This window comes from Podarcis melisellensis (genome assembly GCF_964234715.1).
Source record: "Podarcis melisellensis genome assembly, chromosome: 5".
In the NCBI taxonomy this organism is placed as follows: Eukaryota; Metazoa; Chordata; class Lepidosauria; order Squamata; family Lacertidae; genus Podarcis; species Podarcis melisellensis.
In genome coordinates this window covers 1167521-1179898 of record NC_138537.1, presented here as the reverse complement: position 1 = coordinate 1179898, position 12378 = coordinate 1167521, and the positions used below count along the sequence as shown (strand labels likewise).

The 12378-nt window shown below is 53.4% G+C and overlaps 1 protein-coding gene across 3 annotated transcripts in view; it reads right to left on the bottom strand.

Moving 5' to 3' along the window:
- The window catches only part of FGF12 (fibroblast growth factor 12), a 214868-nt gene that overhangs the window by 85129 nt on the left and 117361 nt on the right, over positions 1 to 12378 (bottom strand). Inside the window, exon 1 of one of the 3 annotated variants that reach the window (XM_081911366.1) lies at positions 4184 to 4390. The exons of the other annotated variants lie outside the window; for them this stretch is intronic. Within the exon in view, the coding sequence (XP_081767492.1) occupies positions 4184 to 4382 (199 nt within the window). The 5' untranslated portion in view covers positions 4383 to 4390. Of the gene's footprint in view, positions 1 to 4183; positions 4391 to 12378 lie in introns of those variants that run through there. 3 annotated transcript variants of the gene reach the window in all.

Sequence of the window (12378 nt, the reverse complement as noted above, 5' to 3'; positions counted from 1 at the left end):
TTGCTCCATCTGCTCCTTGCAGGCAGGATGGGACCAAACAAACAAGCACCCACCTTTCGGGGGCAGAGCACATGCCTTGCCTAGAGGAGTCACGGGTTCAGTTCCCCAGTTGGGAAGTCTCCCGTAGGATATCCTGGCCAGCTGCTGCCAGTCAGTGTAGACAACAGCTAGATCAGTGGCTCTCATTGTGGGGGCATTCCTGTATCAAATTCATCAGTTTTGCTGATTTAATTGAACTCAATGGCTAGAATCAGATTTTGAATAAATGTGCAATTAATTGTCGCTGTCTCAAATTGCATTGTGTCACATTAGTGGGTCGTGCAAACCACTGCTCTGAAATAATGCTTTTCAATAAGGTACAGTAGGGGGCATTGGGGGTGAGTTTATAGGTCCAAGGGCCCCCCACTAAGCTAAGTGGAGCACCAGTCTGACTCGGTATAAGGCCTATGTTGGGTGAGTAGAGGGAGAGCACTCAGTTAGTCTTGAATTGGGCCAGACACAGCAGATGTGAATTTCAGACCGCTCGGGGAAGTAAGCCAAGCTACATGCCAGTAGAGTGGGGGGGGGAGAGAAAGAGAGAGAGAGAAGGGCTCCTGACAGTTGAATCCCAAAAGGGTGCTGAGAGAGACTGGCTGCTGCCTATTCCAATAAAATGATTCACAAGTTCCTGAAATGATGTATCTGCAGACAGCGTGGTGTAATGGTTAGAGTGTTGGACTAGCAACTGGGAGACCAGGGTTCTCGGCCGTGAAGTTTTCCCTGGGTGATCTTGGGCCAGTCACTGGCTCTCAGCCTAGCCTACCTCTATGAAGAAAGGCGGCAACGTTTGGGACTTCTTCATTTAGAGAAAAGGCAAGGAAGAGGTGACATGACAGTTTATGAAATTCTGCTTGGCGTGGAGAAAGCAGAGAGAGAAAAGTTCTTCTCCATCTCTCTAGAGCTTGTGGACCTCCAGGGAAGCTGAATGACGGAAGGTTAAGGCAGATAAAGGAAAACCCTTCTTCACACAGCACAGAACTATGGAACTCCCTGCCACAGGAGGCAGTGATGGCCAGCAACTTGGATGGCTGTAGGAGAGGAACAGGCACATTCACAAAGGAGAGGACTATTAATTGGTACAAGCAATGAGGAGAGGGCTCACATGCTTGAATCCTGCTTGTGGGTTTTCCCTTTGGGCGTCTGGTTGGCCCCTGTAAGAACAGGATGCTGGACTGGACGAGCCAAGGGCCTGATCCGGCACAGGCTCTTACCTAACTTCTTATGTTCTGTGGAGCACAGATTCCTTGTGAAATGGGAAGCAGAGGCGTGCGCATGCAAAGAGCTGGAGAACGTGTTCTTCCTACTCCCTGTGCGCTGTAGACATCCTCCCTCTCTGTTACATAAGGACAAATTCATTAGTGGAGGCCTGTAATGTCTGGTGCCGTCCACAGGGAAGAGTGCTGGGATGTCGGAGCCACGCTAGAAGCTCAGTGTGCAAACCCCTTTTCCAGCTCTTCACAAGATGTGCTTTCTGGGCTGACTTGAGCACCAGAGTCTGTGTCCCATTGCTCCGTCACACAGAAAGGAGCATCAGTAGGAGCACAGCTGGGAAAACCAGTGGCCAGAGCAAATCCTAGGCATGGACAGCCTTCCTTTTGAACCACTTGGCAGAGCTGAGGCTCTTGAGAGCAAGGAGGCAAACCTTTGGTGCCAATGGGCACGATTCGGGGAATGTGTCCTGTTCAAATCCGACTGACATGCAAGAGGAGGATGGATCAGTGGAGATTAACATGTAAAAAAAAAATGGTCCATTTTCGGAGGGGGGCGGGTTATAAAGTCAGCCACATTTTGCTGCCACAGCTCTGCCTGGGGTTAAAAAGATCTGAGAACACTTGGGATCAGCTATCAGGCTCCAGTCACTGAATGTTTGTTAAAAATCTGAAATCTGGGAGCGCAAAACACTATGGGTGTCTTTCAATTAAGGTTTACAGTGGTACTTCGGTTTAAGAACAGTCCTGTTTACAAATGATTTGGTTTAATAACTCTGCAAAACCGAGAGTGCTGTCCCAGTCTGAGAACTTTACCTCAGTCTAAGAATGGAATCCAAACGGTGGAAGGGCACCAGCAGCGGGAGGCCTCATTTGGGAAAGCGCACCTCAGTTTAAGAACAGTTTTGGTTTAAGAACAGACTTCTGGAACGGATTAAGTTCGTAAACTGAGGTACCACTGTACTGTAGAACAGACTACCTTGGATGGTGGTTGACTCTCCTTCCTTGGAGGTTTTTAAGCAGAGGTTGGGTGGCCATTGGTTATGTATGATCTAGTTAAAATTCCTGCATTGCAGAGGGTTGGACTAGATGACCCCTGAGGTTCCTTCCAACTCTACAATTCAGTGATTCTATGAAAAACAATGACAAGCCAATATCCCCCACCCCACAAAGACATTTAAAAGGCCATGCAATGTTAATCAGGGTTAGAAACTGAGATATTTAAGCTGGGCGCCAAATGGCTCCTTAAACCAGCCAAAACAGAATGCCTAGTTGCCATTTGGGGCCCAGGCGGCTCGAAAGTCACATTTTTCAATACGACTTTAGGGTTCCTGAAATTCATTGCAATTGCGCAGATAAAATGTAATGGATAGAATTCCACAGGACATTTTGCTAACGTGAGAAAAAACAGAAGAGCCCAAGATCCCCAGGTAGGGAGCTCCAGGTGGTGGTGTCATCCTGCCACACAGTCATCTTCACTTGGGCTGATAGCTAGGTGTAAAATGCCCTTGGCACCTGGTGAATTTCGGATACTGATGTTCATCAACCAAAGTCCTGGTTATAGAGAAATGGTGCCCAGAAAACATGTCATGAAGGTGCCAGATGAGTCTCCCTGGGGAGAGCATCCCACAAGGGGGGAGCCACCACAGAAATGGCCCCTTCTCCTGCTGCTGGCGCCCTCCGGAGGGAGATGAAGATGGGCCTCGGGTGAGAATTGAAGGCCCAGGTCAGTTCCACACACTTGACCCAAGTACCTGTGAGCATTACAGCTAGAAGAGAATGGATTTTGCTCCCTGCGGTTCAAAGCATATATGGACTGGGAGGAAATAAGGATCCTACACCTTTTAGTTACTGTAAACGCAGAACCAGAAGGGGGGGGGCAGGCAGGACTTGCTGGAAATCCCCTGAATCCAGAATAAAAGGCTGCAATGTGGGACAATTAATCTGGGAACTGTTATGCAAATGCAGCAAGGGAAAAAATTAAAAGGGAAAAGGGAAGAGCTTTCAAAATATGAAGAAAAGGGGGGGCAGCCCTGAGCATGGGAGGAATTCAGGGATCAATCTACCACCAATGATCCGACTTATTATATGTTGAAATTGCTTATCATGTGTTGGGGGGGTTGGGGGGGACTGCATTTCAAAGTCCTTTATAAGCTACCTTTGAAGGATCCGTATTCTGACGGGCAGGCTGCAAATAATAATGGTAATAAGCTGCATGATATCCACAGACATCCCTACTGTGGTGCTGCCTATGAGGGAGCACTCTGCACTTGCGCAGGAGAACTCTTGCCGCCCTCCTTGCTTCAGACGCTGCGGGCCTGGCTCCTAGTATTGAAAATCAACACCTGGGAAACACAGCCACTGGGTCTGCCTTCTAAATTGGGAGTTTGCAGTGCTTAAGTGGCCCTCTGCACACGCTCAGTTTATTTGCTTTTAGTCACAATGGCAATAGGGGGGGGCAGCCTAAGCCTGAATTCCAGTTGGTGCGGGGCAAAGAGCAAGAGACGCCGGCTCTTGACGTCAAGCCCTGCTTACGGGCACCCCAGAGGCATCCAGCTGAACCCTAGGGCAGGACTCCTGGCCCCACCTTAGTCTCAGTCAGAGTGGCATCAAAATGTAAAATATGTGGCAGCCAGGTCTATAAATGCCTAGTAGCTCTGGTGGATAAACAGAGCTCCAGGTTTAGGGGCAGTCTACCTCGGGCGCCGATCTGTCGAGGTGGAGCTGGACAGCGCCCTGCAAACTGCGAGGAACCAGGCGCTGAGCTAAGAGGACTCACGGCCTGGACTGCTCCAAACAAGGGAAGCACTCTGCACATGCCCCGAGGCCCCCCTGCAAGGGCAATCCCCAGGGGCACCCGCACTCCCTCAGCACACGCCCAGGGTCGCTGCTTCTAGGTCTGGCCCCCCTGGCGCGCGCCCGCGGCAGCTACTGACCTGGTCTCCGCCGGACGTGCCTCTTCCTGCCGCTGCAGAAGCGGACCTTGCTGAAGACGCCCAAGACGTGCCTCTCGCAGAGGGAGCGGCCGTCCTTGCTGGGGCTGGAGCGGCGCTTGGAGGCGGACACGCGGTCGCTGTTGGACTCGCGGGCCTGCCGCTTCTGCCGGATCAGCGAGCTGGCGATGGCCGCGGCCATGGCCGGACGGGGCGGGCGGCGGCGGCAGCAGCAGTCACAGGCCGCTAGCCCTCATCGCCCGCTCGACGGCTCCCCATCCTCGGCGCAAGCCCCCCACCCCGAAAGTCCGGGCCCCCAGCAGAGACCCCCTGCTCCTCTCCGCCTCCCCCCCAGCCCAGAGGCTGGGGGGAAAAGACGCCTCTGCTCGCCTCCCTCCCGCGCTGCCTCCGCTCGGGGGAAGGTCCGACGGCAGGGGCTCTCCGTCGGCAGGCTGGCCAGGCGGGGGTCGCTCGCCTTGTCCAGGGCCCCGACGCCCCTCCGGAACCTCGCGCCTCTCCAGATGCGAGCCCCGCAACAGCTGGCCGCTCCAGGGCCCGCGCTGCCTTGGCACGAAGGGACGGTCCTCGTTGCGAAGCGAGCGAGAGAAAGAGATACAAAATCCGGCTGGCAAATGTTGGGCGTGGAGGGGGGAGGAGTGGAGGCTCTCCAGAGCCCTGCCTCAGTATCCCCCCGCGGGTCCCGAGGCCCAGCGGTGCATCACGAGGAGGAGGAGGAATGTGGGTCCGACGGGGCGGCTGCGGCTGCTGCTGCTCCCTGCGATGCTCTGGCCGCCTCGGCGCGGGGGTCTCCGGCGTCGGGGCCTCGCGGGGATCTCATTTCTGAGCTGCCGGACCCGAGAGGCGCCGGCGGAGCCCCCCTCATGGCCCCCTCTCCGTCCGGGACCCGTCCGGCGAGGCCTTTCGCAGTGTCGACGTCGGCTGGGAAGACGAAAGAGGCGCCGTCTGTCTCCACGCTCGGGGACCGCGCGGAGGGCGGGCGGAGGAAGGGGGGGGCGAAGGCGGGCTCTCTCAGGCTCCCGCCCCCCGTCGCCGCCGCCTCCTCCTCCTCTCCGTCGGCGGCGGCGCTGCAGCTGCCTCGTGGCCCCCGCTGCGGCCCGCCGGTCCCCGGGCCAGCCACATAGCTCCGCGACGGCCTCGCTCAGCTCCTCCGGCGGCCCATGGCGCCACCAGCGACCCGGGGGCGGCGAAGCCCCCTTCCTCCTCTTCTTCTGGGCTGCCCGGGAGCCGCCCCCACCGGCGAGGCGCTCAGGGGCCGCCCGGGGGCCGGACAGCAGCCGCGGCCGCCCGAGCTGCCATCTCCCCTCCCCGAGGAGGCGGTTTCGCGGCGGGTCCTGCGGTCCCGACCCGGCGGAGCAGCGGCGCGCGGAGAATGGCAGCCTCTTCGGAGGCAGCCGGTGGCGGCGGCGGCGGCACCAGCAGCCTCGCCTCCCTCCCCGCTTCTACGCAATCCTACGTGACCGAGGTTTGGATGAGAGGCTCGCCCGGGCGGAGGAGAGACCACTGCGGGCGCCGCTGATTCGACGGCTCGCCGGGGGACAGCAGGAGGGGCTCGCTGGCTGGCTGGCTGGCTGGCTCGCAGCCCCGGCACCTCTTTCGCCCGCGCTGCTCCGAGGAGGATGCGCTCGGCGCTGGCCAACGCGGGAGGCTGGCCAACGCATCCCACCGCGCATCCAGGACTGCGGGGGGGGGGGGAATCCCAGGCCCCGCAACGGACTGCGGGGCTGGACCCCTGGAGCGGAGCCAGGAGATATAAGAGCATCAGAAGAGCTTGCAGGATGAGGCCAATGGCATCTCACAACGGCTGAAACCACCAGCGGCAGCAGCAGCTGCTCTCCTCTCGCCTCCTGCGGTTTCTGGCAACTGGTGTTTAGAAACCTTGCTGCCTGTCGATTTTTGACAATGTCTCCGGGCCATTAAAAAAACAAGGGGTGGGGGTCACTGGGTTTGAGGTGCCTTGAAAAGGCGACGATCCACCAACTGGTTGCAGAGAATGGAGCCTCCCCATCCAGGGGCAGTCTACCTCTGAATAGCGTTCTTGCAAAAGGAAAGGGCTGTTTCTTTCATGCCGGTTGCTGGAAACTACAGGAGGGGAGAGTTGTGCTCTTTGTGCTCCAATCCTGCTTGCAGGTTTCCCATTGGGGCGTCTGTGAGAACAGGACGCTGGACTCCAGGTGGGCCATTGGCCTGATCCAGGAAGTTCTGATGTCCCTCCTCAGGGATGCTGCCCCTCTGCAGCCTCCCAGTTTACTCTGCCCCCTTCCTTAAGGAGATCAATCTGGGAAAACAGGATGTGCCGCCTAGGGATCACCCCTGCGGGGGGGGGGGGGAGAGCAGGTCGCTCACTACCCTTATAAATGCTTCTGTCCTTTGTGTGTGGCTTGTTGAAGCTGCCTCACTGGTGACACTCTGCAGGTGCCTAGGAGCACACCTCTCTGACATGGAGATGCTCAAGCGTGCAAGAACAAGGATGCTCAGAGGCACTCTGCTTTTGGAAGCTTTTCATGCTAGGCCCCCAAAGGGGACTTTCACACAATTACTGAAGCCCCCCCCCCTCTAAGTGTATGTGGACCAATGAACAAGGCACAGGGAAAGGATTGCTTTAAAAAGTAATTTTATGACCTGTTCCAGCACATTTAGGTTGCTTTACAGGCCCTGCGAATGGAAGGACTGGTTTTCAGCATCACTTGAGTGACCCCCCAAGCCCTGCCTTGGTATTTGAGAATGCAGTCGTCTTAATGAATCGCCCAGAGGGGGCTCATCTCAGTCTGGAATGCTGCTTCGTGAAAGGGTATAAGAACATAAGAAGAGCCCTGCAGGATCAGGCCAATGGGGGCCCCCTAGTTCAGAATCCTGTTCTCACAGCAGGATTAACTCTTCCCTCCTGTGGTTTCAGGCAACTGGGATTCAGAAGCTCAGTGAATTTGTCAAATCTTTTAAAGCCATCCAGGTTCATGAACATCACTGCCTCCTGTGGCAAGGAGTTCCACACTTTAACTGTACTGCTTTCTTGCATCTTTCCTGAATCTCCCAACATTCGACTACACTGGAGGGCAATGAGTTTTAGGGTTAGGAAAGAAAGGTTTTTGTTTTTGTTTTTTTAAAAAAACTCTATCCACTTTCCCTGTGCTTTGCATTATTTCACAAACTTCTGTCGTGTTCCCTCTTCCCTTCCTTCCCTCTAAACTGTTGTGTGTGCTCAACTACCAGCGTGGCACAGAAGGGAGTTATGAGGCCACCGTTTGACTGGGCATTACAACTCCTCTCTCTCAGCCCAGTCCGTATCTGATTTCACCACCCTAAACCGATAAAAGCTACGTCTGCATTATTTATCCATTTTCCCCTGCTGGGTTAAGTTGCTGTGAGGCAGGAGGGGATTGGATGAAGTGCAAAGCATGAAAAGGGAGGCTGTGGAATAGATCCTGGTTGACCAGAGCCCCGAGGGGGGAAAGGAAACATGTGCCATGGACATGGGAAAGTGAACAGAAAAATAACATGGCCATCCGAGGGCAGGACCTCCATCGTTCCACCCTGAGGTCCCCTGCAGAAGGCCGGAAGCAGGCTGTAAAAAAGCATGCCTGCCTCCTCTTCCCAGGTGCTGTGTTCGGTTCTGCTCACCTCCCTCAACTCAAAAAGGATGTAGCAGAGTCAGAAAAGGTTCAGAGTAGGGCAACCAAGGGTGGTGCTGTGGGTTAAACCACAGAGCCTAGGACTTGCCAATCAGAAGGTCGGCGGTTCAAATCCCCGTGACGTTGCTCGGTCCCAGCTCCTGCCAACCTAGCAGTTCGAAAATCACAAGCAGCAGATATTTAAAAAACAAAGACTTGAAAAAACCAAATGAGAAACTTTCTGGTATAGAAAGGGCTTGGAATAAGGCAGGAGTAGGGCTTGCCCTTTCCTCAAACTTATTCTCTCTCAGATGCTAAACCAGGACAAACCTCAAAAGCACAGGAAATTAATTCGGGAGGGGCAGACAGCCTTATGGCCACCCATCCTATACAATGCTCCTAAGAGTCTTGCTCTTTCTGAAGGTGTTGGGGAGGCTTAGCCTGGAGAAGACCGAGAGGAGATTTGACAGCCGTTTTCAAATATCTGAAGGGCTGTCCCATGGAAGGTGGAACCAGCTTCTTTTCCCCTGATCCGGAGGGAAGGACCCGAACCAGCAGATTCAAATGACAAGGAGATTCCAACTCAACATCTGGAAGAACTTTCCGATGGCAAGAGCTGTTTGACAGTGGAATGGACTCCCCGGGTGGTGGACTCTCCTTCCTAAGAGGTTCCTAAACAAAGGTTGGACAGCCATCTGCCAGGGATGCTTTAGCTGAGATACTTGCATGGCAGGGGGTCGGACTAAATGACCCCCAGGGTCCCTTCCCACTCTGCAGTGTGAACCATGTGGCCTCCCTGGGCATCCCACCAGGTCTGTGTTCAGCCAGCCTCCTCTGATGTGTGTTGGGAGTCCTCAGGCACTTCTGAAGGGCGCAGTAATCAGGATAATAATAATAATAATAATAATAATAATAATAATAATAATAATTTATTTATACCCCATCCATCTGGCTGGGTTTCCCCAGCCACTGTTGGCAGCTTCCGACATAATATTAAAATAAAGCAATGTATCAAACATTAAAAGCTCCCCTAAACAGGGCTGCCTTCAGATGTCGTCTAAAAGTCTGGTAGTTCTTCTCTTTGACATGTGATGGGAGGGTGTTCCACAGGGCAGGCGCCACCACCGAGAAGGCCCTCTGCCTGGTTCCCTGTAACCTCACTTCTTGCAGTGAGGGAACCACCAGAAGGCCCTCGGTGCTGGATCTCAGTGTCTGGGCAGAACGATGGGTGTGGAGATGCTCCTTCAGGTATACTGAGCCGAGGCTGTTTAGGCTCAGCCTGCCCTCTGCCAGACACCACCTGCCAGTGTTCTTTTCTGCCCTGCCCACCTTTTAAGTTGGTCTGTAGGGCGGAGACACAAGATTTGGCCCACCTGTGCAAAGCCATTCCCTGCACCTGCTCTGATGGGACAAAATGGTAGCATTTGAAGGCGGAAATTCTGCTTCAGAACTCAAGAAGCACTTTCTTTTATCTGTCCTGAAAGATAAAATGTCCTCAGCTAAATAGTGAAAGATACTCTCACCTGGCTGCCCTGTCCTGCTGTGCCCAATGTATTTTTGTTATTACTTTATATCCTACAAGGAGCTTGTATCTTTCCACAAGGCCCAACACTGATGCCGAAATCCAGCATCGCCTGAGCTCTGCGAGTGCAGCTTTCTCCCGATTGAAGTGCAGAGTGTTTGAGGACTGGGACATTCGCCGGCAAAGCCTGTTTACAAAGCTATTGTACTTCCAGCCTTACTGTATGCCTGTGAAAACATGGACCACTTATAAACGCCATCTCCAACTCCTCGAAAGATTCCATCAGAAGGCCCTCGGTGCTGGATCTCAGTGTCTGGGCAGAACGATGGAGATGGAGACACTCCTTCAGGTATACTGGACCGAGGCCGTTTAGGGCTTTAAAGGTCAGCACCAGCACTTTGAATTGTGCTCAGAAATGTACAGATGCAATCTCACAATCACTGGGCAACTCTCCCCTCCCGCGTTCTCCAGCCACTGGCATTCTGAGGCATCCCTGCCTGTAACTGTGGAGGCAGAGCATGGGCTGGATGAGTTTCTTAAATGCAACGTCGCTTTAAAAATAGCCACAGCTGTAAATGAATTAAAGGCGGCTTCACACATAGCCCCCTTCCCCCCTCCATCCCATAATGGCTAGCAATGCGCACACACCTTTTCCACATCCAGCCCACAGCACTCTGGGTTTTTTTGGGGGGGAAGCCCCCGCGTATTTGGGGGAAACCCCGGTTCCACCCGCCCTTGTTAGAGCTGCTCCTGAGCTCAGCCTTCCCCATTGTCAAGGATGCTTATTAAGCAGAAACAAGAGCAGCGCTTTATGTTTTATTAATATTTCACCCTCCGCAAGGCAGCCCCCTCTTGCATGCAGCCAGATAATTAAAATTCATGTAGCTTCGGCACTCCTGGGCGTCTCTGTGTGGGAGGAAGGATTTTGAAAGAGGCATGGGCAAACCCTGGAATTACAGCATTTTAACGGTCTCCCGGCCACTGAGCTTCCGCAGCGTTTGGTTCAGAGAGCCCGACAACAAAGAATTCAAGGCTGCTTGGAGAGCAGGCATCCTCTGTAGCAGCCGCAAAGTCTGGGAAGTCCCACAGAGATGCACCAGGCACTCTCTTTACATCATTTCTGCCATATGCTAAGGATATACCTCTTTACCTTTGCAGCCTTTGACCCAGAGAGAGAAAATTTTGGACTCTCCCTATTCTTGTGACTATATCTGGTTTTAAACTGTTTTTTAAATTGCTGCAACCTGCTCTGCTTGCAGGCTTGTCATTGAGGCATCTGGGTGGTCAACGTGAGAGTAGGATGCTGGATCGGATCGGGCCCCATTTGCCCTGATCCAGCTATGGAGCTTTCAGGGGCTGACTTGATAACTTTGGGGAAACCCACAAGCAGGATTCGAACACAAGATCAATACTTTCCCTTCCTGTGGTTTCCAGCAACTGGGATTCAGAAACATTGCAGTATCCATCTGAGGAAAGAGCACAACCCTAGTTGCCACCGAGCCCTCTCTGCCATGGGCTGCTCTGCAGTGCTTCCCTAACAATACCACATTATTGCCATCTTTAGAGGGATTCCTGCATTACAACGCAACGCAGATGAGACGCACAACATTGATGGCATGACAAGTGACAGGGTTTTGGCAGGGAACTATGGAACGTGCAGCATCTGGAGACGGAGAGGTATGTCCACTTTGCAAAGTTTGCAGGTGCAAATAGTATCGAAAGCGGGATTGAATATAACTGCCCCGCTGCCATCCTGGGAGCAAACCATCATAAATGCACAACGAACAGGACCTCTGGAGTTCCTGGGCTGCTTCATTCGGAGGAAGCCCAATTTATGGCACTGCTCCCCTTTTGCAATCAGCAGTTAATATTTCAGCAGCCAAGGCTCTCTTGTTTGAAGAGAATAGGCTGTTCCCTCACCAGGGTATTCATTAGCCAGTGCTGGGTCCCTTAAAAACAACCCTGGCCCACTGAGGATTACCGCAGAAAGGCGCTTGGCTGCATCGTAAGGCAAACAGCACCAAAACAACTGTGCAGAGAGCCCAGAAGAGACAAACTTTGGAGACTGCGTGTGTGTTGGAGAGATCCTTTCAGAAGCTGGAGAAAAGGGTTTCTGCCTGACAACAGGAGTTTTCATTCCCCTTGAGTGACTTTTCATCACCTAAATCAAAGAGAAGTGCGGTGCAATGAAGCTTCGGCCAGCTGAGAGACAATTTAAGGAGCCTGGGAATGAGACTGTCAGGCCACATTTTCCTTCGAGGAAATCCAATTGGGTTCATAACCCGCCCCCCCAACAGCATCTTGTTTTCACAAAATATCTGCTGCAGAGGAAGGTCTGATTAAGTAGAAAGGCAGAGGACAAATGCTATTTGCAAAAAAGGAGGCAGGAGGGGTGGGCAGGCAGGCGGGGTGTGTCGGAAACACCTCTTTGCACAAACGCCAAAGGCTGCCTGGAATCAGGGGGGGGGGGTACTCTTGGGTGACAGGGAGTACACAGAATGGCACAAGGCCACAGAGGTGGTCTGCAAAGGTTGCAGGGGCTGAATGGGGGCCTCATATTCTCAGGGCTTTCAGAAAGGAGCAAGGAACTTCCTGGAGGAGAGCTGGCAATGATGAACCTCCAGGCTCAGGGGAAGTCAACCTCTGCATGACTGTGTGGCATGCAGCATAAGAACATAAGAACATTACCAAGAGCCCTGCTGGGCCCGGCCAATGGCCCGTCCAGTCCACAATCCCGTTCTCATAGGAGCCACCCTGGAGCCTCTATTAGCGAACCTGCAAGCAGGATCTTAGCACAAGAGTTCTCTCTCCTCCCTCGGTTCTCGACAGATGGAATTCATCCTCTGTCTGGGGAGGCAGAGCAGAGCCATCCTAGCTAGGAGCCATCTCCAGCCCTTTCCTCCATGAAGTTGTCTAATCCTCTTTTAAAGCCATCTAAGCTCCTTCCTGTGGGAAGTAGTTCCACAGTTCCAACTATAAGCTCCATAAAGAAGAAGGACATTGTTTTATCTGTCCTGAATCTTCCAACATTCAGCTTTATTGGCTATCTA